Below are 23,147 nucleotides of genomic sequence, written 5' to 3' on the forward strand. Positions count from 1 at the left end.
ACACTACAATATATCACACTCATTTCAGTGATCCTAAATCAATATTGGATGGAAAGAGTGAGAGAATCGTAGGCTTGTTCATAGAGCATTTCAGAGAGTCATTTTAGCATTTTCAGTGAAAATAAGTATTAGATAAGTAACTAATGAACATATATAAAAAAAAATCCAGAATACAAGAGGAGGTTTAGTCAGAAGCCAATAGGCCTGCCATTGTGTGTTTGTCAGAGCACCCACAGGAAGCCCACACTAACATGGGGAGAATATACAAACTCCACACAGATAGGACTCTGGTTATACATCATTTAGTGATGTATGACAGCAATGCTCACCACTGCTCCACTCTCACCCCCCCTCTCTTTCATCATATGAAAATATTCATCTTTTTTGAGAATCTGGTTATGGCGGTAAACAAGAATTTGGATCTATTAATAGATATTTTGTGTGATTTATTTGATTCTGTGCGGTAATATAATTTCACGTCTAGCAAATAGATAAGGTCTATCCTGATAATGTTCGGGAGGAGTCACATGAGCTACTGATGTCCTCTATTCAATGATAAATTCTGACAAAGAAGAATATTAGTAATATACAATTAGTGGTACAGATTAATCTCTCACTTGTTGGATCTTTTTTGTCCATTTTTTAAAATGTTTCCATCAATTCATTTTTCCTCAATCTCCTCACCCTTAATTGGGCTTCCAGCATCTCTCTCTTCATCAATGCTCCCTAGTAATAACATAATTTATTTATTTTCCCTATTATTCAGCTATTTATATTAGGGGTGAGCAAGTTCGGATTTCTGAAATCCGAACCCCCACCGTTCCGAGGCAGATCCAAGTCAGGCTCAACTTTTCCCGCCTGACTCGGATCTGAAATCGAGGCAAAACGTCATCATCACGCTGTCGAATCTCGAGGGTTTTGGATCCTATATAAGGTACCCGTGTTGGCGCCATTTTCTCACTCGGCTGTGGACAGTGAAGAGGGAGGGTGGGAGTTAGGGCTGGCTGGGCTGTGTAGTGTAGTGTAGTGTAGTGCAGTGTAGTGTTGTGCTGTGCTGCGCTGTGCTGCTGTTGTCCATAGGGGCTGTGTCCACTCCTCCAAAGTCCATAGGGGCTGGCTGGGCTGTGTTGTGCAGTTTGTTGTCCATAGGGGCTGTGTCCACTCCAAAGTCTATAGGGGCTGGCTGGGCTGTGTTGTGCAGTGTCCAGTCCTAAAGGGGTGCTGTAGTGTTGTCCAGGGGGTGCTCTGTCCATCAGGGGTGCTCCCCCCAAGTGCAAAAAAATATTTTTTTTTTTCTGTGTTTGTGAATTGTGTGCACAGAAGCCGCAAGTGCATCAACAAAGTAGCGCCAAGCGTGCGCCTGTGTCATAAGTAAAGGGCAGACTGGCTCATCTGTTAAAGGGTGCGGTAACCCCCAAAGTGCACTCCAAATAAATATATATTTTTTTCTGTTTGTGAATTGTGTGTACTGTACGTGTATCCTCAAAGCAGCAGCGCCAAGCGTGCGTCTGTCCGTTAAAGGGTGGTGTAACCCCCAAAGTACACTCCAACAAAAAAGAAAAACATTTCTTCTGTGTTTGTGAATTGTGTGCACTGTACGTGTATCCTCAAAGCAGCAGCGCCAAGCGTGCGTCTGTCCGTTAAAGGGTGGTGTAACCCCCAAAGTACACTCCAACAAAAAAGAAAAACATTTCTTCTGTTTGTGAATTGTGTGCACTGTACGTGCATCCTCAAAGCAGCAGCGCCAAGCGTGTGTCTGGGAGTTACACCATCCTTTAACCACTTAACTGACGAAATCTTTTTCCAAAAACCGCTCCAAAATTGTCGGTTTCTTTTCTGATTGAATTAGGTCAAGAACATAATTTTAAACTTATCCATCACTATTTTATTTGAAAAAAACATTTTTTTTAAAACCCAGTATACCATAAAAATAGAAATTTTTATGTTATACTGTAGTGACGGCCATTGACAGCTGTACCATCGATGGTTCAACCATCGTTAGAAGCCATCAATTGTTTAGCGATTGGGCAAGATCTGTGTAGACCACAACTGTTGATGTTTCCAAAACATCGATTGATGGCTACCATCGATGGTGCAACATTGATGGCCACCAGCAATGGTAAACCACTTGTTTTCAGTCAGGTCATCGATGTTTGCAAACCATCGATGGTCAGTTGCGATCCCTAATCAGAGGCTCTGCGATATCTATCGATACATATATATATATATATATATATATATATAGATTAGGGGTGAGCGGGTTCGGATTTCTGAAATCCGAACCCCCCCGATCCGAGTCTGATCCGAGTCAGGCTCGACTTTTCCCGCCTGACTCGGATCTGAAATCGAGGCAAAACGTCATCATCCCGCCTTCCGAGTCTCGCGGGTTTTGGATCCTATATAAGGTACCCGCGTCGGCGCCATTTTCTCACTCGGCTGTGGACAGTGAAGAGGGAGGGTGGGAGTTAGGGCTGTGTAGTGTAGTGTAGTGTAGTGCTGCTGTTGTCCACTACTTCAAAGTCCATAGGGGCTGGCTGTGTTGTGCTGTGCTGCTGTTGTTAATAGGGGCTGTGTCCACTACTTCAAAGTCCATAGGGGCTGGCTGGACTGTGTTGTGCAGTCAGTTCTCCATAGGGGCTGTGTCCACTCCAAAGTCCTGTGCAGTGTCCCAGTCCTAAAGGAGTGCTGTAGTGTTGTCCAGGGGGTGCTCTGTCCATCAGGGGTGCTCCCCCCAAGTGCTAAAAAAATAATATATTTTCTGTGTTTGTGAATTGTGTGCGCAGTAGCCGCACGTGCATCAACAAAGTAGTGCCAAGCGTGCGCCTGTGTCATAAGTAAAGGGCCGGCTGGCTTGACCGTTAAAGGGTGCTGTAACCCCCGAAAGTACACTCCAGTCCAAACCAAAAAAAAATTATTTTCTGTGTTTGTGAATTGTGTGCGCAGTAGCCGCACGTGCATCAACAAAGTAGTGCCAAGCGTGCGCCTGTGTCATAAGTAAAGGGCCGGCTGGCTTGACCGTTAAGGGTGCTGTAACCCCCGAAAGTACACTCCAGTCCAAACCAAAAAAAAAATTATTTTCTGTGTTTGTGAATTGTGTGCGCAGTAGCCGCACGTGCATCAACAAAGTAGTGCCAAGCGTGCGCCTGTGTCATAAGTAAAGGGCCGGCTGGCTTGACTGTTAAGGGTGCTGTAACCCCCGAAAGTACACTCCAGTCCAAACAAAAAAAAAAATTATTTTCTGTGTTTGTGAATTGTGTGCGCAGTAGCCGCACGTGCATCAACAAAGTAGTGCCAAGCGTGCGCCTGTGTCATAAGTAAAGGGCCGGCTGGCTTGACCGTTAAGGGTGCTGTAACCCCCGAAAGTACACTCCAGTCCAAACCAAAAAAAAAATTATTTTCTGTGTTTGTGAATTGTGTGCGCAGTAGCCGCACGTGCATCAACAAAGTAGTGCCAAGCGTGCGCCTGTGTCATAAGTAAAGGGCCGGCTGGCTTGACCGTTAAGGGTGCTGTAACCCCCGAAAGTACACTCCAGTCCAAACCAAAAAAAAAATTATTTTCTGTGTTTGTGAATTGTGTGCGCAGTAGCCGCACGTGCATCAACAAAGTAGTGCCAAGCGTGCGCCTGTGTCATAAGTAAAGGGCCGGCTGGCTTGACCGTTAAAGGATGCTGTAACCCCCGAAAGTACACTCCAGTCCAAACCAAAAAAAAAATTATTTTCTGTGTTTGTGAATTGTGTGCGCAGTAGCCGCACGTGCATCAACAAAGTAGTGCCAAGCGTGCGCCTGTGTCATAAGTAAAGGGCCGGCTGGCTTGACCGTTAAGGGTGCTGTAACCCCCGAAAGTACACTCCAGTCCAAACCAAAAAAAAAATTATTTTCTGTGTTTGTGAATTGTGTGCGCAGTAGCCGCACGTGCATCAACAAAGTAGTGCCAAGCGTGCGCCTGTGTCATAAGTAAAGGGCCGGCTGGCTTGACCGTTAAGGGTGCTGTAACCCCCGAAAGTACACTCCAGTCCAAACCAAAAAAAAAATTATTTTCTGTGTTTGTGAATTGTGTGCGCAGTAGCCGCACGTGCATCAACAAAGTAGTGCCAAGCGTGCGCCTGTGTCATAAGTAAAGGGCCGGCTGGCTTGACCGTTAAAGGGTGCTGTAACCCCCGAAAGTACACTCCAGTCCAAACCAAAAAAAAAATTATTTTCTGTGTTTGTGAATTGTGTGCGCAGTAGCCGCACGTGCATCAACAAAGTAGTGCCAAGAGTGCGCCTGTGTCATAAGTAAAGGGCCGGCTGGCTTGACCGTTAAAGGGTGCTGTAACCCCCAAAGTACACTCCAGTCCAAACCAAAAAAAAAATTATTTTCTGTGTTTGTGAATTGTGTGCGCAGTAGCCGCACGTGCATCAACAAAGTAGTGCCAAGCGTGCGCCTGTGTCATAAGTAAAGGGCCGGCTGGCTTGACCGTTAAAGGGTGCTGTAACCCCCGAAAGTACACTCCAGTCCAAACCAAAAAAAAAATTATTTTCTGTGTTTGTAAATTGTGTGCGCAGTAGCCGCACGTGCATCAACAAAGTAGTGCCAAGAGTGCGCCTGTGTCATAAGTAAAGGGCCGGCTGGCTTGACCGTTAAAGGGTGCTGTAACCCCCAAAGTACACTCCAGTCCAAACCAAAAAAAAAATTATTTTCTGTGTTTGTGAATTGTGTGCGCAGTAGCCGCACGTGCATCAACAAAGTAGTGCCAAGCGTGCGCCTGTGTCATAAAGGGCCGGCTGGCTTGACCGTTAAGGGTGCTGTAACCCCCGAAAGTACACTCCAGTCCAAACCTAAAAAAAAAATATTTTCTGTGTTTGTGAATTGTGTGCGCAGTAGCCGCACGTGCATCAACAAAGTAGTGCCAAGCGTGCGCCTGTGTCATAAGTAAAGGGCCGGCTGGCTTGACCGTTAAGGGTGCTGTAACCCCCGAAAGTACACTCCAGTCCAAACCAAAAAAAAAATTATTTTCTGTGTTTGTGAATTGTGTGCGCAGTAGCCGCACGTGCATCAACAAAGTAGTGCCAAGCGTGCGCCTGTGTCATAAGTAAAGGGCCGGCTGGCTTGACCGTTAAGGGTGCTGTAACCCCCGAAAGTACACTCCAGTCCAAACCAAAAAAAAATGTATTTTCTGTGTTTGTGAATTGTGTGCGCAGTAGCCGCACGTGCATCAACAAAGTAGTGCCAAGCGTGCGCCTGTGTCATAAGTAAAGGGCCGGCTGGCTTGACCGTTAAGGGTGCTGTAACCCCCGAAAGTACACTCCAGTCCAAACCTAAAAAAAAATTATTTTCTGTGTTTGTGAATTGTGTGCGCAGTAGCCGCACGTGCATCAACAAAGTAGTGCCAAGCGTGCGCCTGTGTCATAAGTAAAGGGCCGGCTGGCTTGACCGTTAAAGGGTGCTGTAACCCCCGAAAGTACACTCCAGTCCAAACCAAAAAAAAATTATTTTCTGTGTTTGTGAATTGTGTGCGCAGTAGCCGCACGTGCATCAACAAAGTAGTGCCAAGCGTGCGCCTGTGTCATAAGTAAAGGGCCGGCTGGCTTGACCGTTAAAGGGTGCTGTAACCCCCAAAGTACACTCCAGTCCAAACAAAAAAAAAATTATTTTCTGTGTTTGTGAATTGTGTGCGCAGTAGCCGCACGTGCATCAACAAAGTAGTGCCAAGAGTGCGCCTGTGTCATAAGTAAAGGGCCGGCTGGCTTGACCGTTAAAGGGTGCTGTAACCCACAAAGTACACTCCAGTCCAAACCAAAAAAAAAATTATTTTCTGTGTTTAGCCGCACGTATATATCAAATCGATATAACATAAATGGAGGACCAAACTTTCTCCGATAAAAATAAAATAGAGAAAGATCAAGAACCACTTCCTCCTAGTGCTGAAGCTGCTGCCACTAGTCATGACATAGACGATAACATGCCATCAACGTCGTCTGCCAAGGCCGATGCCCAATGTCATAGTAGAGGGCACATACAATCCCAAATGGCAAAGTTCAGGAAAATGACCTTGAAAAAGACATTTAAATCAGCTGAAGAGAAACGTAAACTTGCCAATATGCCATTTACGACACGGAGTGGCAAGGAACGGCTAAGGTCGATCCCTAGTATGTTCATGACTAGTGGTTCAGCTTCACATGACGATGGAAGCACTCCTCCCACTAAAAAAATCAAAAGAGTTAAGCTGGCAAAAGCACAGCGAAGAACTGTGCTTTCTAAGAAGATATCACAAATCCCCAAGGAGAGTCCAAGTGTGGTGGTGGTTGCGATGCCTGACCTTCCCAGCACTGGACGGGAAGAGGTGGCTCTTTCCACCATTTGCACGCCCCCTGCAAGTGCTGAAAGGAGCACCCACAGTCCACTTGCTGATATGCAAATTGAAGATGTCACTGTTGAAGTACAACAGGATGAGGATACTGGTGTAGCTGGCGCTGAGGAGGAAGTTGGCGAGGAGGATTCTGATGGTGATGTGGTTTGTTTAAATCAGGCTCTGGGGGAGACAGTTGTTGTCCGTGGGATGAAAAAGCCCATCACGGTCATGCCTGGGCAGAAGACCAAACATTCCACCTCTTTGGTCTGGCAATATTTCTATCCAAATCCGGACAACAACTGTCTTGCCATATGTACCATATGTAAAGGTGAAATAAGTAGGGGTAGGGACGTCAACCACCTAGGAACATCCTCCCTTATACGGCACCTGCAGCGCGTTCATAAAAAGTTACTGTCAAGTTCAGAAACTTTGGCTCAGACCGTAAGCAGTCCAGGGACACCTAAATCCCGTTGTCCTGTTGTATCCAAGCACCTGCAAACCACACCGTCAACTCCCTCCTCGTCAATTTCCTCCTTAGTCAGGATCGGAAGTAGTCCTGCAGGCCATATCACTGGCATGACTGACTCTCCTATCCGGGATTCCTCCGGAGGATCCTGCATTGCTACGCCTACTGCTGCCGCTGCTGCTGTTGCTGCTGCTGCTGGGAGTCGTTCATCATCCCAGAGAGGAAGTAGGAACACCACTACTTTTACTAAACAATTGACCCTCCAACAGTCCTTAGCGAGGAGGATGAAGTACGACAGCAGTCATCCTGAAGCAAAACGTATAACTGAGGCCTTGACTGCTATGTTGGTGTTAGACGTGCGTCCGGTATCCGCCATTAGTGCAGTGGGATTTAGACAATTGATGGAGGTAGTGTGTCCCCGGTTCCAAATCCCGTCTAGATTCCACTTCACTAGGCAGGCGATACCGAGACTGTACAGAAACGTCAGAAAAAGTGTCCTCAGTGTCCTGAAAAATGCCATTGTACACAATGTCCACTTAACCACGGACATGTGGACAAGTGGAACAGGGCAGACTAAGGACTATATGACTGTGACAGCCCACTGGGTAGATGTATCACCTTACGCAGCAACAGCAGCAGCGTCACCAGTAGCAGCATCTCAGAAACGCCAGCTCGTTACAAGGCAGGCTACGCTGTGTATCACCGGTTTCAGTAAGAGGCACACCGCCGACAACCTCTTAGAGAAACTGAGGGAAATCATCGCCCAGTGGCTTACCCCACTTAGACTCTCCTGGGGATTTGTGATATCTGACAACGCCACCAATATTGTGCGGGCATTACATCTGGGCAAATTCCAGCACGTCCCATGTTTTGCTCACACAATAAACTTGGTGGTGCAGAATTTTCTGAAAAGCGACAGGGGCGTGCAGGAGACGCTTTGGGTGGCCCGAAAAATTTCTGGCCACTTTCGCCATTCAGCGACTGCGTGCCGAAGACTGGAGCACCAGCAAACACTCTTGAACCTGCCCCGCCATCACCTGAAGCAAGAGGTTGTGACGCGGTGGAACTCAACCCTCTATATGCTTCAGAGGATGGAGGAGCAGCAAAAGGCCATACAAGCCTATACATCCACCTATGACATAGGCAAAGGAGGGGGTATGCACCTGACTCAAGCGCAGTGGAGAATGATTTCCGTGTTGTGCAAGGTTCTTCAGCCCTTCGAACTTGCCACACGTGAAGTCAGTTCAGACACTGCCAGCTTGAGTCAGGTCATTCCCCTCATCAGGCTTTTGCAGAAGCAGCTGGAGAAAGTGAAGGAGGAGCTAAGACGGAGCGATTCCGCTCGGCATGTGGGACTTGTGGATGAAGCCCTTCATTCGCTTTGCCAGGATTCCAGGGTGGTCAATCTGTTGAAATCAGACCACTACATTTTGGCCACCATGCTCGATCCTAGGTTTAAAGCCTATGTGGTGTCTCTCTTTCCGGCCGACACAAGCCTGCAGAAGTGCAAAGACCTGCTGGTGAACACACTGTCAGCTGAAGCGGAACGTGACACGTCAACGGCTCCTTCTTCATTTTCTCCCGCAACTGGGGCTGCCAGGAAAAAACTTAGGTATCCTAAGCAACCCGCTGGCGGTGATGCAGGGCAGGCAGGACCAAGTTTGGACATCTGGTCCGGACTGAAGGACCTGGCAACAATTTCTGACATGTCTACTGTCACTGCATATGATACTGTCACCATTGACAGAATGGTGGAGGATTACATCGGTGACAGCATCCAAGTAGGCATGTCAGACAGTCCATACCTGTACTGGCAGGAAAAAGAGGCAATTTGGAGGCCCCTGTACAAACTGGCTCTATTTTACCTGAGTTGCCCCCCCTCCAGTGTGTACTCCGAAAGAGTGTTTAGTGCAGCCGGGAACCTTGTCAGCGAAAGGCGTAGGAGGTTGCTTCCACAGAATGTGGAGAAGATGATGTTCATCAAAATGAATTATCAGCTCTTCCAGGGAGACCAGCCTCCAGAAGGTACAGAGGGACCTGTGGTGGTGGATTCAAGTGGGGACGAGTTAATACTTTGTGAGGATGAGGATGTACACACTGAAGAGGGTGAGGAATCGGTGGATGAGGAGGATGAGGATGACATCTTGCCTCCGTAGAGCCAGTTTGTGCAGGGACACATTAATTGCCAGCTTGTTTTGTGGGGGCCCAAACGAACCAATCATTTCAGCCACAGTTGTGTGGCAGACCCTGGCGCTGAAATGATTGATTTGTTAAAGTGTGCATGTCCTGTTTATACAACATAAGGGTGGGTGGGAGGGCCCATGGACAATTCCATCTTGCACCTCTTTTTTTCTTTGCATTATGTACAGTTTGGGGCCTAGTTTTTCTAACTGCCATCCTGTCTGCCACTGCAGTGTCACTCCTAGATGGGTCACGTGTTTGTGCCACCCACTCGTGTCGCTTAGCATAGTCATCCAGCTACCTCGGTGCAACCTTTTGGACATAAAAACACTATTGTGAGGTGTGAGGTGTTCAGAATAGACTGGAAATGAGTGGAAATTAAGGTTATTGAGGTTAATAATAGCATAGGAGCAGAAAAACCTACAAATTCTGTGATTTTAGCTGTTTTTATGCTTTTTTTCAAAAAAATACAGATCCAAAACACAAAACCCAGAACCCAAAACACGGAAGGGTGGTTTTGGCAAAACCAATCCAGATCCAAAACACGAAGAAAGATCCAGATCCAAAACCAAAACACAAAACACGAAAAGTGGCCGGTGCACACCCCTAATATAGATACATATCTATATATATATATATATATATATATAAATAGATATATATATATATAGATATATTCAATATAGATATATATATATATATATAGATATATTCGATATAGATATATATATATAGATATATTCTATATATATATATATATATATATATATATATATATATATATATTCGATATAGAGATATATATATTCGATACATATATGTATATATGTATCTATATTGAATATATATATCTATATCATATATATATATATATATATATATATCGATCGAACACATATATATATATACTGCTCCTGCTTACACACACATATGTGTGTATATGTATACATATTCATAATTTTATATATATATATATATATACACATATATACATATATACACACACACATATATACATATATACACACACACATATATACATATATACATATATATGTATACACATATGTTATAACTATTTTATATTTTGCCCGATCACTGTGGCCAGCAGTAATCGGGACACATGGGGACTTGGGGAGGTGGAGCTGAGGGTGGAAAGGAGTGGGAGGGGCTGCCAGGGTATATAGCAGCAGCGTCGGCTACCAGAGCCGCCGCTGCTGCCGGTAGCCGCCGCTGCTGCCTTTCTCACACAGTGATCTCATTGATCACTGTGATCCAGAGCCGCAGCGGGAGGGTGTCCCGCTAGCGGCTCAGCTATATAGCAGTAGCGGCGGCTACCAGAGCCGCCGCTACTGCCTATTATTGAAATGGCTGCCCAATCACTGCTGGCCACAGTGATCGGGTCACAGCAGCAGCGGCTACATGAGCCGTGGCTGCTGCTTCTAGGGGGGTGCCGCCGGGGCCCGATCACTGTGGCCAGCAGTGATTGGGCCACAAAGGAGGAGGAGGCGCAGGTGTAGAGGGACCGGCAGGTCCCTCTGAGATGGGCGGCTGCTGGAAGTTAACTTCCAGCAGCCGCCCACTGTGTTTCTCTGACTGGTCGTAACAGATACGACCATGTCAGGGAAAGCCCAGTCTGGCTTGGTCGTATCTGATACGACCGTGCCAGGCAAGTGGTTAACAGACAAAGTGCACTCTAACAAAAATAAAAAATTATTTTCTTTGTTTGTTGCGCCTTAGCCGCACGTATATATCAATATAACATAAATGGAGGACAAAACTTTCTCTGATAAAAAATAAAATAGGGAAAGATGAAGAACCACTTCCTCCTAGTGCTGAAGCTGCTGCTACTAGTCATGACATAGACGATAACATGCCATCATCGTTGTCTACCAAGGCCGATGCCCAATGTCATAGTAGAGGGCATATAAAATCCCAAATGACAAAGGCCCTCATTCAGAGCCGTACGCTCTGAGCAGAGCGCACGCTCTGAATGAGGGCCGCCCTCCATAATTCTGGAGTGTCCTCCTGGACGCTCGTATAGCTGTGGGTCACCACCCACAGCCTATAGGAGCGTGCAGTTTGATGGCTGCGATGGTCTTGACCATCGCGACCATCGAAACTGCGAGCCGGAGCCTGCGGTTGAGGTTTTCAACCACAAGGCCTGGAGTGATTTTGGCTCTATCAGAGCCAAAATCACTCCCACTGACATCACTAGTGATGTCAGAGGGCCGGCTTCTGACGGTAGGCGTTCCCTTGGGAACGCCCCCGTCAGGGAGGCACGCCCACCAAAGGGGGCGTGCTGTCAATCAACATCGACAGCACGCCCCCTTTGATCAGACACAACGAGCGAAGGACTTTCCTTTGCTCGTCGCGTCTGGCGCATGTGCACGACGGAGCTCCCGCCGTCGTGCGCATGCGCAGTGCACAACATCGACCCACTTGCGAGCGGACAGCCACTTGCGAGTGGGTCTGACTCAGGCCCAAAGTTCAGAAAAATTACCTTAAAAAAACATTTAAATCATCTGAGGAGAAACGTAAACTTGACAATATGCCATTTACGACACGGAGTGGCAAGGAATGGCTAAGGTCTTTCCCTATGTTCATGACTAGTGGTTTAGCTTCACATGACAAATGAAGCCCTCCTCCCGCTAAAAAAATCAAACGAGTGAAGCTGGCAAAAGCACAGCAAAGAACTGTGCTTTCTAATTCTAAGATATCACAAATCCCCAAGGAGAGTCCAAGTGTGTCGACAGTTGCGATGCCTGACCTTCGTAAACTGGACGGGAAAAGGTGGCTCTTTCCACCATTTGCATGCCCTCTGCAAGTGCTGGAAGGAGCACCCACAGTCCACTTGCTGATATTCAAATTGAAGATGTCACTGTTGAAGTACAACAGGATGAGGATACTGGTGTAGCTGGCGCTGAGGAGGAAGTTGGCGAGGAGGATTCTGATGGTGATGTGGTTTGTTTAAATCAGGCTCCGGGGGAGACAGTTGTTGTCCGTGGGATGAAAAAGCCCATCACGGTCATGCCTAGGCAGAAGACCAAACATTCCACCTCTTTGGTCTGGCAAAATTTCTATCCAAATCTGGACAACAACTGTCTTGCCATATGTACCCTATGAAAAGGTGAAATAAGTAGGGATAGGGATGTTAACCACCTAGAAACATCCTCCCTTATACGACACCTGCAGCACTTTCATAAAAAGTTACTGTCAAGTTCAGAAACTTTGGCTAAGACCGTAAGCAGTCCAGGGACACCTAAATCCCTTTTTCCTGTTGTATCCAAGCGACTGCAAACCACACCGTCAACTCCCTCCTCGTCAATTTCCTCCTTAGTCAGGATCGGAAGTTGTCCTGCAGGCCATGTCACTGGCATGACTGACTCTCTTATCTGGGATTCTTCCGGAGGATCCTGCATTGCTACACCTACTGCTGCCGCTGCTGCTGTTGCTGCTGGGAGTCATTAATCATCCCAGAGAGGAAGTAGGAACACCACTACTCTTACTGAACAATTGACCCTCCAACAGTCCTTAGCGAGGAGGATGAAGTACGACAGCAGTCATCTTGAAGCAAAACTTATAACTGAGGCCTTGACTGCTATGTTGGTGTTAGATGTGCATCTGGTATCCGCCATTAGTGCAGTTGGATTTAGACAATTGATGGAGGTAGTGTGTCCCCGGTACCAAATCCCGTCTAGATTACACTTCACTAGGCAGGCGATACCGAGACTGTACAGAAACGTCAGAAAAAGTGTCCTAAAAAATGCGGTTGTACCCAATGTCCACTTAACCAATGACATGTGGACAAGTGGAACAGGACAGACTAAGGACTATATGACTGTAACAGCCCACTGGGTAGATGTATCGCCTTACGCAGCAACAACAGCAGCATCACCAGTAGCAGCAGCTCTGAAACACCAGCTCGTTCCAAAACAGACTACACTGTGTATCACCGGTTTCAGTTTGAGGCACACCGCCGACAACCTCTTAGAAAAACTGAGGGAAATCATTGCCCAGTGGCTTACCCCACTTAGACTCTCCTGGGGATTTGTGATATCTGACAATGCCACCAATATTGTGCGGGCATTACATCTGGGCAAATTCCAGCACGTCCCATGTTTTGCACACACAATAAATGTGGTGGTGCAGAATTTTCTGAAAAACAACAGGAGCGTGCAGGAGATGCTTTGGGTGGCCCAAAAAATTTCTGCCCACTTTCGCCATTCAGCAACTGCGTGCCGAAGACTAGAGCGCCAGCAAACACGCTTGAACCTGCTCCGCCATCACCTGAAGCAAGAGGTTGTGACGTGGTGGAACTCAACCCTCTATATGCTTCAGAGGATGGAGGAGTAGCAAAAGGCCATTCAAGCCTATACATCCACCTATGACATAGGCAAAGGAGGGGGTATGCACCTGACTTAAGTGCAGTGGAAAATGATTTCCGTGTTGTGCAAGGTTCTCCAGCCCTTCGAACTTGCCACACGTGAAGTCAGTTCAGACACGCCCAGCTTCAGTCAGGTCATTCCCCTCATCAGGCTTTTGCAGAAACAGCTGGAGAAAGTGAAGGAGGAGCTAAGATGGAGTGATTCCACTCGGCATGTGGGACTTGTGGATGAAGCCCTTCATTCGCTTTGCCAGGATTCCAGGGTGGTCAATCTGTTGAAATCAGACCACTAAACTTTGGCCACCGTGCTCGATCCTAGGTTTAAAGCCTATGTGGTGTCTCTCTTTCCGGCCGACACAAGCCTGCAGAGGTGCAAAGACCTGCTGGTGAGAACACTGTCAGCTGAAGCAGAACGTGACACATCAACAGCTCCTTCTTTATTTTCTCCCACAACTGGGGCTGCCAGGAAACAGCTTAGGTATCCTAAGCAACCCAGTGGCGGTGTTGCAGGGCAGGCAGGACCAAGTTTGGACATCTGGTCCGGACTGAAGGACCTGGCAACAATTTTTGACATGTCTACTGTCACTGCATATGATACTGTCACCATTGACAGAATGGTGGAGGATTACATTGGTGACAGCAATCAAGTAGGCATGTCAGACAGTCCGTACCTGTACTGGCAGGAAAAAGAGGCAATTTGGAGGCCCCTGTACAAACTGGCTCTTTTTTATCTAAGTTGCCCCCCCTTCAGTGTGTACTCCGAAAGAGTGTTTAGTGCAGCCGGGAACCTTGTCGGCGAAAGGCGTAGGAGGTTGCTGCCACAAAATGTGGAGATGATGTTCATAAAAATGAATTATCAACTCTTCCAGGGTGACCAGCCTCCAGAACGTACAGAGGGACCAGTGGTGGTGGATTCCAGCGGGGATGAATTAATACTCTGTGAGGATGAGGATGTAAACAACACTGAAGAGGGTGAGGAATCGGTGGATGAGGAGGATGAGAACGACATCTTGCCTCCATAGAGCCAGTTTGTGCAGGGACAGATTAATTGCCAGCTTGTTTTGTGGGGGCCCAAACAAACCAATCATTTCAACCACAGTCATGTGGCAAACCCTGGCGCTGAAATGATTGGTTTGTTAAAGTGTGCATGTTCTGTTTATACAACATAACGGTGGGTGGGAGAGCCCAAAGGACAATTCCATCTTGCACCTCTTTTTTTTCTTTGCATTATGTACTGTTTGGGGCCTAGTTTTCAAACTGCCATCCTGTCTGCCACTGCAGTGTCACTTCTAGATGGGCCACGTGTTTGTGCCGCCCACTCGTGTCGCTTAGCATAGTCATCCAGCTACCTCGGTGCAACCTTTTGGTCTAAAAACACTATTGTGAGGTGTGAGATGTTCAGAATAGACTTGAAATGAGTGGAAATTAATGTTATTGAGGTTAGTAATAGCATAGGAGCAGAAAAACCCTCAAATACTGTGATTTTCGCTGTTTTTATGCTTTTTTTTTTCAAAAAAATACAGATCCAACATAAAAACCCAGAACCCAAAACACAGAAGGGTGGTTTTGGCAAAACCAATCCAGATCCAAAACACGAAGAAAGATCCAGATCCAAAACACGAAAAGTGGCCGATTCACTCCCGTAACTTATATTGTGCCAACATATAGAATAACACTGTACAGACAATATCCCATCACTCACATCAGAGACTGCACCAATAGAGTTTACAATCTATATTCCCTACCACAGGAACACATATTCTGTACCATTGGGTTCATGTCATAAGATGCCACTTATCCTAGCAGAAACTCAATGCAAACACTGGGAGAATATATAAACTTTACATGGATGGGGCCCTGGCTGGAGTACACCTACTGTGAGACAGCTATACTAACCACTGTGCCACCCAAATAATACAGCAACATAGCAGGACACCACACAGACCCAGACTGAGATTCAGCTGCAGATTCTGCAACAACCACATGGTAACTTCATCATAAAGGTTTCGGGTGCCCCCTAACTTCTACAGTTCCCTCAGTGATATTATTATCACTAATAATTCCACTACTGCAAATGTCTAATGTATTATTCTACTGTACAGTCAGTTCTCTGTCATCCTTATCGTAGTCACTGATCATGTTTCCTAAGTAGATGAGTGCATCCAAACCATTAATGTGTCCAAGTGAAGGTAAAGATGTATAGAAGATCTCATCAGCCTCAGACTGGACCCATATTTCATGTACTGTACTATTATCATAGCTGTGACCAAATAGTACAAACTAAGGGAGACTGAATATAGATTTGGAGCACACAACCAGGTCTATATGTAACACAAGGCTTGCAGTACCTGTGATCACAGCACGGGGGCACTAGGCTGCTGCACCATTACTGACCCTGCTCTGTCCTTGCCCTTTGTTCTGATTTATATGTAACACAAGGCTTGCAGTACCTGTGATCAGAGTATGGGGCTACTGGGCTGCTGCACCATTACTGACCCTGCTCTGTCCTGACCCTTTGTTCTGATTTATATGTAACACAAGGCTTGCAGTATGTGTGATCAGAGCACTGGGGCTACTGGGCTGCTGCACCATTACTGACCCTGCTCTGTCCTGATCTTTTGTTAAAATGTTTGTAATTATTTCTTGTTTCGTGAACCAGCTGCCTCAATGTATGGACATTCCTGACTATGTAACATGTATGGACATAACTTTCTCTGCCGTCCCAACTTACTGTAAAACTGATCTTTCCGTCTTATTTCCCATTCAGCCATAAATGATGACAGACAGATGCCAGCTGCATCCATTGGACAAAGTGTTCATCAACCTCATCCTAAATCTCCTAAATCAGTACAATATACATCTCCAGGCTCCTCTGGTAATTGTCCAAATGATTGTACTGATCTTACAATGTCCAGTACAGCGAGCGGTGACAGAGATTATATGACAGGCGGACATGAGACTTCATTTCCGAATGATACAGAAGATTCAGAGCCAAAAGCCAAAAAACCATCACTGGAAACTGGAATAAATACACCGTTTATGTCTACAGAAGACGTCGGCATGATGCATGGTCTGTTACATGACCTAAATAGCCAAAGCTCAGCAGTTTCTCAGACAGTTGAAACAATTAACACTAAATGGCCACAGTTTGTACACATGATGCACATTTACACCAATGAGATGCAGGAAATGAGAGACACATTACTAGCACAAGAGGAGAAAATAAAGTGTCAACAATGTACAATCAATATCCTAGAAAATGAGGTAAGGGAAAAAGACATCATGAAAACTCGAGAAAAGGTAAATGAGAATAAATACGTAATAGAAAAGAAAACACAAGAACTGGAGAAGACAATAAAGAAAAAGGAAAATGAAAACGAAGAGTTAAAAGACAAAATGTATGAACAGTATAGGAAAATACAGGAGATGGAAAATAGAATACAGGAACAGGAACAGGCAGTGAAAGAGCTGGAGAAGAAATTACAAGAAAAGACAACATGGGAAGAGGAACATGATACACGTCAATTACAGAGGACTATTACGGAGAGAAAACACAAAATTCAAGACACACGCTGTGCAATAGAGGAGTCAGAGGGGAAACTACAGGAACATAACAGGACAGTGCAGGAACAGGAACATAACAGGACAGTGCAGGAACAGGAACATAACAGGACAGTGCAGGAACAGGAACATAACAGGACAGTGCAGGAACAGGAACATAACAGGACAGTGCAGGAACAGGAATATAACAGGACAGTGCAGGAACAGGAATATAACAGGACAGTGCAGGAACAGGAATATAACAGGACAGTGCAGGAACAGGAATATAACAGGACAGTGCAGGAACAGGAACATAACAGGACAGTGCAGGAACATAACAGGACAGTGCAGGAAGATAACAGGACAGTGCAGGAACAGGAACATAACAGGACAGTGCAGGAACAGGAACCTAACAGGACAGTGCAGGAACAGGAACATAACAGGACAGTGCAGGAACAGGAACATAACAGGACAGTGCAGGAACAGGAACATAACAGGACAGTGCAGGAACATAACAGGACAGTGCAGGAACAGGAATATAACAGGACAGTGCAGGAACAGGAATATAACAGGACAGTGCAGGAACAGGAACATAACAGGACAGTGCAGGAACATAACAGGACAGTGCAGGAAGATAACAGGACAGTGCAGGAACAGGAACATAACAGGACAGTGCAGGAACAGGAACCTAACAGGATAGTGTAGGAACAGGAACCTAACAGGACAGTGCAGGAACACAAAATAATACACCTGGAGAGGACACGATGGGAAGAGGACACAGGTCAAAAGGACAGTGTTATACAGCAGCTAAGGATGACAGTTCAGAAAATGGAAAGCAAGATACAGGAACAGGAAAGGAAAATACAGAAGCTGCAGGAGAAAATCAATGCACATGGAATTGAAATAAACAAGAGCAGTGTTAGGATAAAGAAGCAAGAAAAAGAAATAGCAGACTCTGTAGACTTAGTAAAGCATCTGCTAGCTACACGAGAAGAAAAGGGGAGTAAATAATGACCTGTAAGCTGGGGCAGAGGTCCCCAGTGGTGGGGAGAGAGTACCTCTCCTCAGGCTGCAGAATGTGGTGCCTTCTCCTCCTCCTGCTGTGACCGTTATCTCCTTACAAGGACTGTGGATAGCTGGCCTGGCAAATACAAGGACAGGGCAGATTTATACTGGGAGCTGCCACTGATCCGGGTAAAACTCTCCTCTCTCTCCTACTTATCTACCTGCAGTCACAGCGGGATTTCCGCCAGAGGACGCACAGAGACCTCAGCCTACGCGCCCCTCAGGCACCTCCTCCTGTAGTGATAATGTCACAACTATAAAAAGTTTGTCAAACTCAAACATCACTTCTTCCCCGATGGAAATAATTCATATTCTCCCTTCTGTTTCCCTCTGTGCTCCAAACATCACACATGAACCAATCATAATCTGTGCTTGGATTTGAGCATTTCACTCCTTAGCAGATTTCTTTCTTTTGCCCATTTAATTTATCAAATAACTATTCATTGGTTTGCTAAGTGATTGGATGAGCCGTAGTCAGTGATATATATATGTATGAAGAATGTGCTGTGCAGCCATCTGGTGCTATGTACAATGTATGTAATTGTACCTTAACATTGCCATTAAAGCCATTCATAAAACATTACTACATCTGGCCATTGTGCAAATGCCATTCTCTGGAGCCTTGGATGTATTTGTCTGCTATTGCGCCAGTCAGCATTGGAAAATGCTTGGATCTCTGTGTACAGGGGCGGATTGGGTATTTAAAGTGGCCCTGAAAAAAAAACCAGTGAAACTGGCCAAAGGCGCACTCGCAAAAAAGTGGACGTGACCTAGTGGAAAGGGGTGTGTCCGTATGTGACATGTCATGCCTGCAAGACTCTTCCCCCATTTCTGTCATTCTAGGGGCATGCTCAGCAACTTTCAACATCACATCAACCACTTCAGAAGTGCCCCCTTCATCAAACTCATTTATTCCAATGACATACATTACTGTATATATTTTTTTGTAATTTATTCCAATGTCTTCTTAAAACAATGTTGGAATGGAGCCCCAGAATGACGAAGAGTTAAATAATTTAGTGTCCTACGAATACATAAATCTTGCTAAAATCCTTTTCTTGAATTGTGGCATCCCGACATATTGTGCCATTTCTGACTCGATCAGAAAATGTAATTAGTTTGTTTTTATCTTGCTGACATGGCTCATTGGCGCACACTTTAGTACAAATTACAGATCGCTAGTTGCACATCTACAAATCACCATGAATTTGTGATGTCTTAGGAATGCAGAGGCATTTATCACTCTGTTTCTTTTACAGGCAAAACCTGAACAGTGGTTTGACAACTTCATACCTATGTGTCACCACATTGTCCCCATGCGACCCCATACACAGTAACCAGCTCTTTTTGTACTGGAGCACCCCAATGTTTGTGCTGCCCCAGCCATCTCCATGCATAGCATTTCCCAGTTATCCCATAACCCCATGCATATCCCCTCACTCACCCCTATGCAGGTGACTTGTTCCACATCACTGAGGGACAATTGTGTCTCTGGGGCCACTAGCTGGTGTCCAGGAGCCCCAGAAGAGAACAGGTCAGATATTACCTGTGTACTGTCCCTGCAGCCTGGTGATACTGTCCGTGCTCCTTGTATAGCAGAGTGGCCCCTGCATCACCAGAGGTCCCCTGTATCTAACCCAAGGAGCCAGCCACAGACACTGGTAAGGAGGCAGCAGTTCCCTGTTCCGCTCAGACGGACCACATGGCTCCTCAGTGCAGGGAGCACCTGCAGCTGGGCTTCTGCCTCCAGCTGACAGGACGTGACATCATCGTCTGCTGCTGCCTCATACTAAGACTGTGAAGGAGCCCGCAGCCACTGCCGGGTCAGTCTGACTGCAGGCGACAATAGTAAATAAAATTGTTGCTGTTAGTGACCTGTATAAGGCCCTGCCCTCCTGCGATCTCCCTGACGGCCCAGTTTCAGCCTAGCTGTAACAAGCTGTCATGCAAGAATGCAGTAAAAGGTGATGCGATTCAGGGGGCGGGGCAATAGATGATAAGCGGCCCCACAGACCAATCAGCCCACCGGGAATCTTCCTGATTAAGGTAACTGCCAATCTTCCCCTGTCTGTCTCATTATGGCAGTGTCTGAAGGGAGCGATACGGATCTCATCCTATGATGGGTAGAGTTGAAGAATCAATGCAGGCTTCGTGAGAGCGGGATTTATATTATATCTAGATGCAGAAAACCTTACGGTTTCACATGTCCAATTAAGGCTTCATTAGACATGATGTAATTTTTCACAAAACCTACTGAATTTCTGCCACAAACTCAAAATAGCAATTCTGTGGATAAGCAGTTCCACCATTTTGTAAGTGACAGCAATCTCACTCTGTGAGAGTGCTGAATCTGCAGTTAAGAACAGGGTGTGACGGCATACCATATCTGTATTGTGCAAGGAACACGTCCATTAAGGCGTCAGTCTTAATGATTGGAATTTCATTGCTTTTTTTAGTTTGAGTGACAGAAATTCAGTAGGTTCTGTGAAAATTTAGATCATGTCTAATGAAGCCTTAATGGGACATGTGAAACCGTAAGGTTTTTTGTCTATGGAATATATATATATCTCCATCCAACAATTCTGGCACTCAGTAAAAGGAGCTTGTAATTAACTTGCCTGGGTGCTCACTCCGAGGTACTTGACCCCTACTATAGACTCCATGTAAAGAAGCAGCTCTCCTGGACTGGTACGGCTTACAAAAAGCTGGTGCTTTAATACAACATTTCGGGAACACTCCCCATCATTAGGACACAATTGCTAGCTCTACCGGCAAGATACCATCTAACTGTGAAGGTTTTCCTTAAAAAAAAAAAAAAAAATTCAGATTTTATAATGAAAACCTATTATAACCTACTTTTAGAATCTGTTTTTTATTTGTTGTTTTGATTAGATGGAATAATTTTGTGGCAAGAACCACAAGGGGGTTTTCTGGTGGTGTTTGCTAATAAAACAAAACATTTTATTTAATTCACTTTCTAATTTCAATAAAAAAACTTGTTTGCCAAATTTACGTACATTTTTATGGCTAGAGTCAAGATGAATATGCAAACTGACACTATTTTATTCAAAGTCAAAGTCTTCTGAAACAAAAACGGTATAAATTGTTGGGGCACTGCATAAATAAATATATGATAATGATGTTGGAATGTGACTAGCCACAAAAGTACCAAAACAGGCTCAATGCAGGGATAAAAAATGAGGTTAAAATATAGTACACACATGGATAAAAGATAGCACTGTACACTCGAGTAAAAAAAAAAACAACAAATCATTCTATAACATTGTACTGCATTGTTTTATAGAAGCTATTTTATGGAGACATCTCTGTTATACATGGTAATTTCATCTGAAATATCTAAATGTATCATGTGTGACATAACTTATAGAAAAAAGATACTGGACTTCCGGTGGGCGGGGCATCCAGCATGGCCGCATTTTACCTGAGCTCCCTGGGTCTTGAGTAGAATCCTTATTAATCCTACTCTCCTCTTTGCCCAGAAAGCTGATTTTGCCTCAAGGCTTTTATTAGCTGTGGAAGAGTGTACATTTTACTCAATTGGACCTCAGGGACAGTTATCCACCGAAGTCTGGCTGTTAATGTGGACAGCCTGCATGACCGCTGACATATTGTTGGTGCGAAACTACAGGGAACAAGCTACCTCAACTCTGCTCTGTCTACACCCTGTCTGAGACACTCTGCTGCTTTTCCAGTGTCAGCCTGGGGGAGTGAGCCGGGTTCCAGTACAGAGCGATACCGACTTACCTGTCTGATTTCCTCGACCCCCTCCACTGAAGCATAGCTTACCAGCTGCAGTGTATTAGTGTGTGTACTGTACATACCCGGCTGCTGGATGTCCTGCCTGTGACAATCTCTCCTCCTGCTCGTCCCAGCGACTGCTTGCACCCCTGTTCTATGTGGAGGGATTCCTCTGGCTGGAGCCTGCCTGCACTTGTCAGAGGTAAAGGTGATCCTGTTGGCTGTCTTTCCTGTGCTCTCCCTAGTCCGTGGAGGGGGTGTGCTGGCTACTTGTGCTCTACCTTTCTGTTGTCTGTTTGGCTGGAACAGGGAATCCTATACCTACCACTTCATCCTCTTTAGTCAGGTTTTTGTTTACTTTTCCTACTAATTGCCTTCTTTGTACACTCCTTTAGTTTTGTTATTGTCCTCCCTCATTTCTATATTTGCCCCTTCAATCAGCTATTCATTTCTCTCTCTCCCTACCCTCCTTTTGTGCTTCCCCTTACTCTTACCATTTCTTTCTCATTCTCTCCTCTTTTTTACTTTTTCTTTCTTCCTACCTATGTGAGTATTCCATGGAATTCATGCTCTGATCTCCAACTAATTACTAACGGATTTTACTCTGTTATGTTGGGATTCACACACTTATTCTACATTCTAAACACAAATATGATAATGTGATGACCTTCCTTTACCGTTAAATTACTTTTGCTGTACTTATCATAAGCATTTATATGTACATTCTCAGCTAGTTTGTTGAAGGGTTTGCTCTGCAACCTAGCGGTAAATTCAATAGCTATCATCACCTGTCTAACACATTGTGGGATTTATCCTTCCCCCATCTCCTTAGTTTTACCAGCAATGGAGGCCATACTTTCAACATCTGACGCTACAACACTCGCTACACAATTGGCGATGGAGTTATCGAAGATCCTGGCACCCTACCTAGATAACTGGTTTAATCGCCTGTCGTCTCTTTTAGATCCTGGCCCAATCCCATTGAATTCCCAAGCCCCTTGTCCAGCTACTCCAACTCAGAGTTATGTTGTGACTGAGTTTAATGTATCTGCCTCACTTAATCTGAACCTTGAGTCTGTAGCTATGCCTGCATACTTTTCTGAGGATACTGGCAATAATTTTGCCCTGCCACCCTACCAACATTTAGTATTTTTTAGTTGTGAGGGTAGCCCTGCTTCTTGTTTTTTTACAATTCGGGATCCACATCATGAGGTGGGTAATGTATCAAAGTATTCTACACACCCCCTACCAAATAGGCATGTAGACAGTGGGTTGTTGTATCTGTTTCTTGGGAACAAAATTGTTCCAGGGCCACAACTATCCATTTCATTTTTATATCAGTGTTCTCTGCCTTACACTGTATATCTGCCTCCACACTCTGTTTTGATACTTAGCCCTCTTGTTACCCCAAGCCCC

The 23,147-nt window shown here is 45.4% G+C and overlaps 1 protein-coding gene across 1 annotated transcript in view; it reads left to right on the forward strand.

Moving 5' to 3' along the window:
- LOC148477381 (uncharacterized) overlaps positions 1 to 17,705 on the forward strand; it is a 116,984-nt gene extending 99,279 nt beyond the window's left edge. The window contains exon 9 of the mRNA XM_088456798.1: positions 16,135 to 17,705. Coding sequence (XP_088312924.1) covers positions 16,135 to 17,612 — 1,478 coding nt within the window. The 3' untranslated portion in view covers positions 17,613 to 17,705. The remainder of the gene's footprint in view (positions 1 to 16,134) is intronic.
- The last annotated feature ends 5,442 nt before the right edge of the window (positions 17,706 to 23,147 follow it).

This window comes from Taudactylus pleione, unplaced genomic scaffold (assembly GCF_031769625.1).
Source record: "Taudactylus pleione unplaced genomic scaffold, aTauple2 ptg000720l, whole genome shotgun sequence".
Taxonomy (NCBI): Eukaryota; Metazoa; Chordata; class Amphibia; order Anura; family Myobatrachidae; genus Taudactylus; species Taudactylus pleione.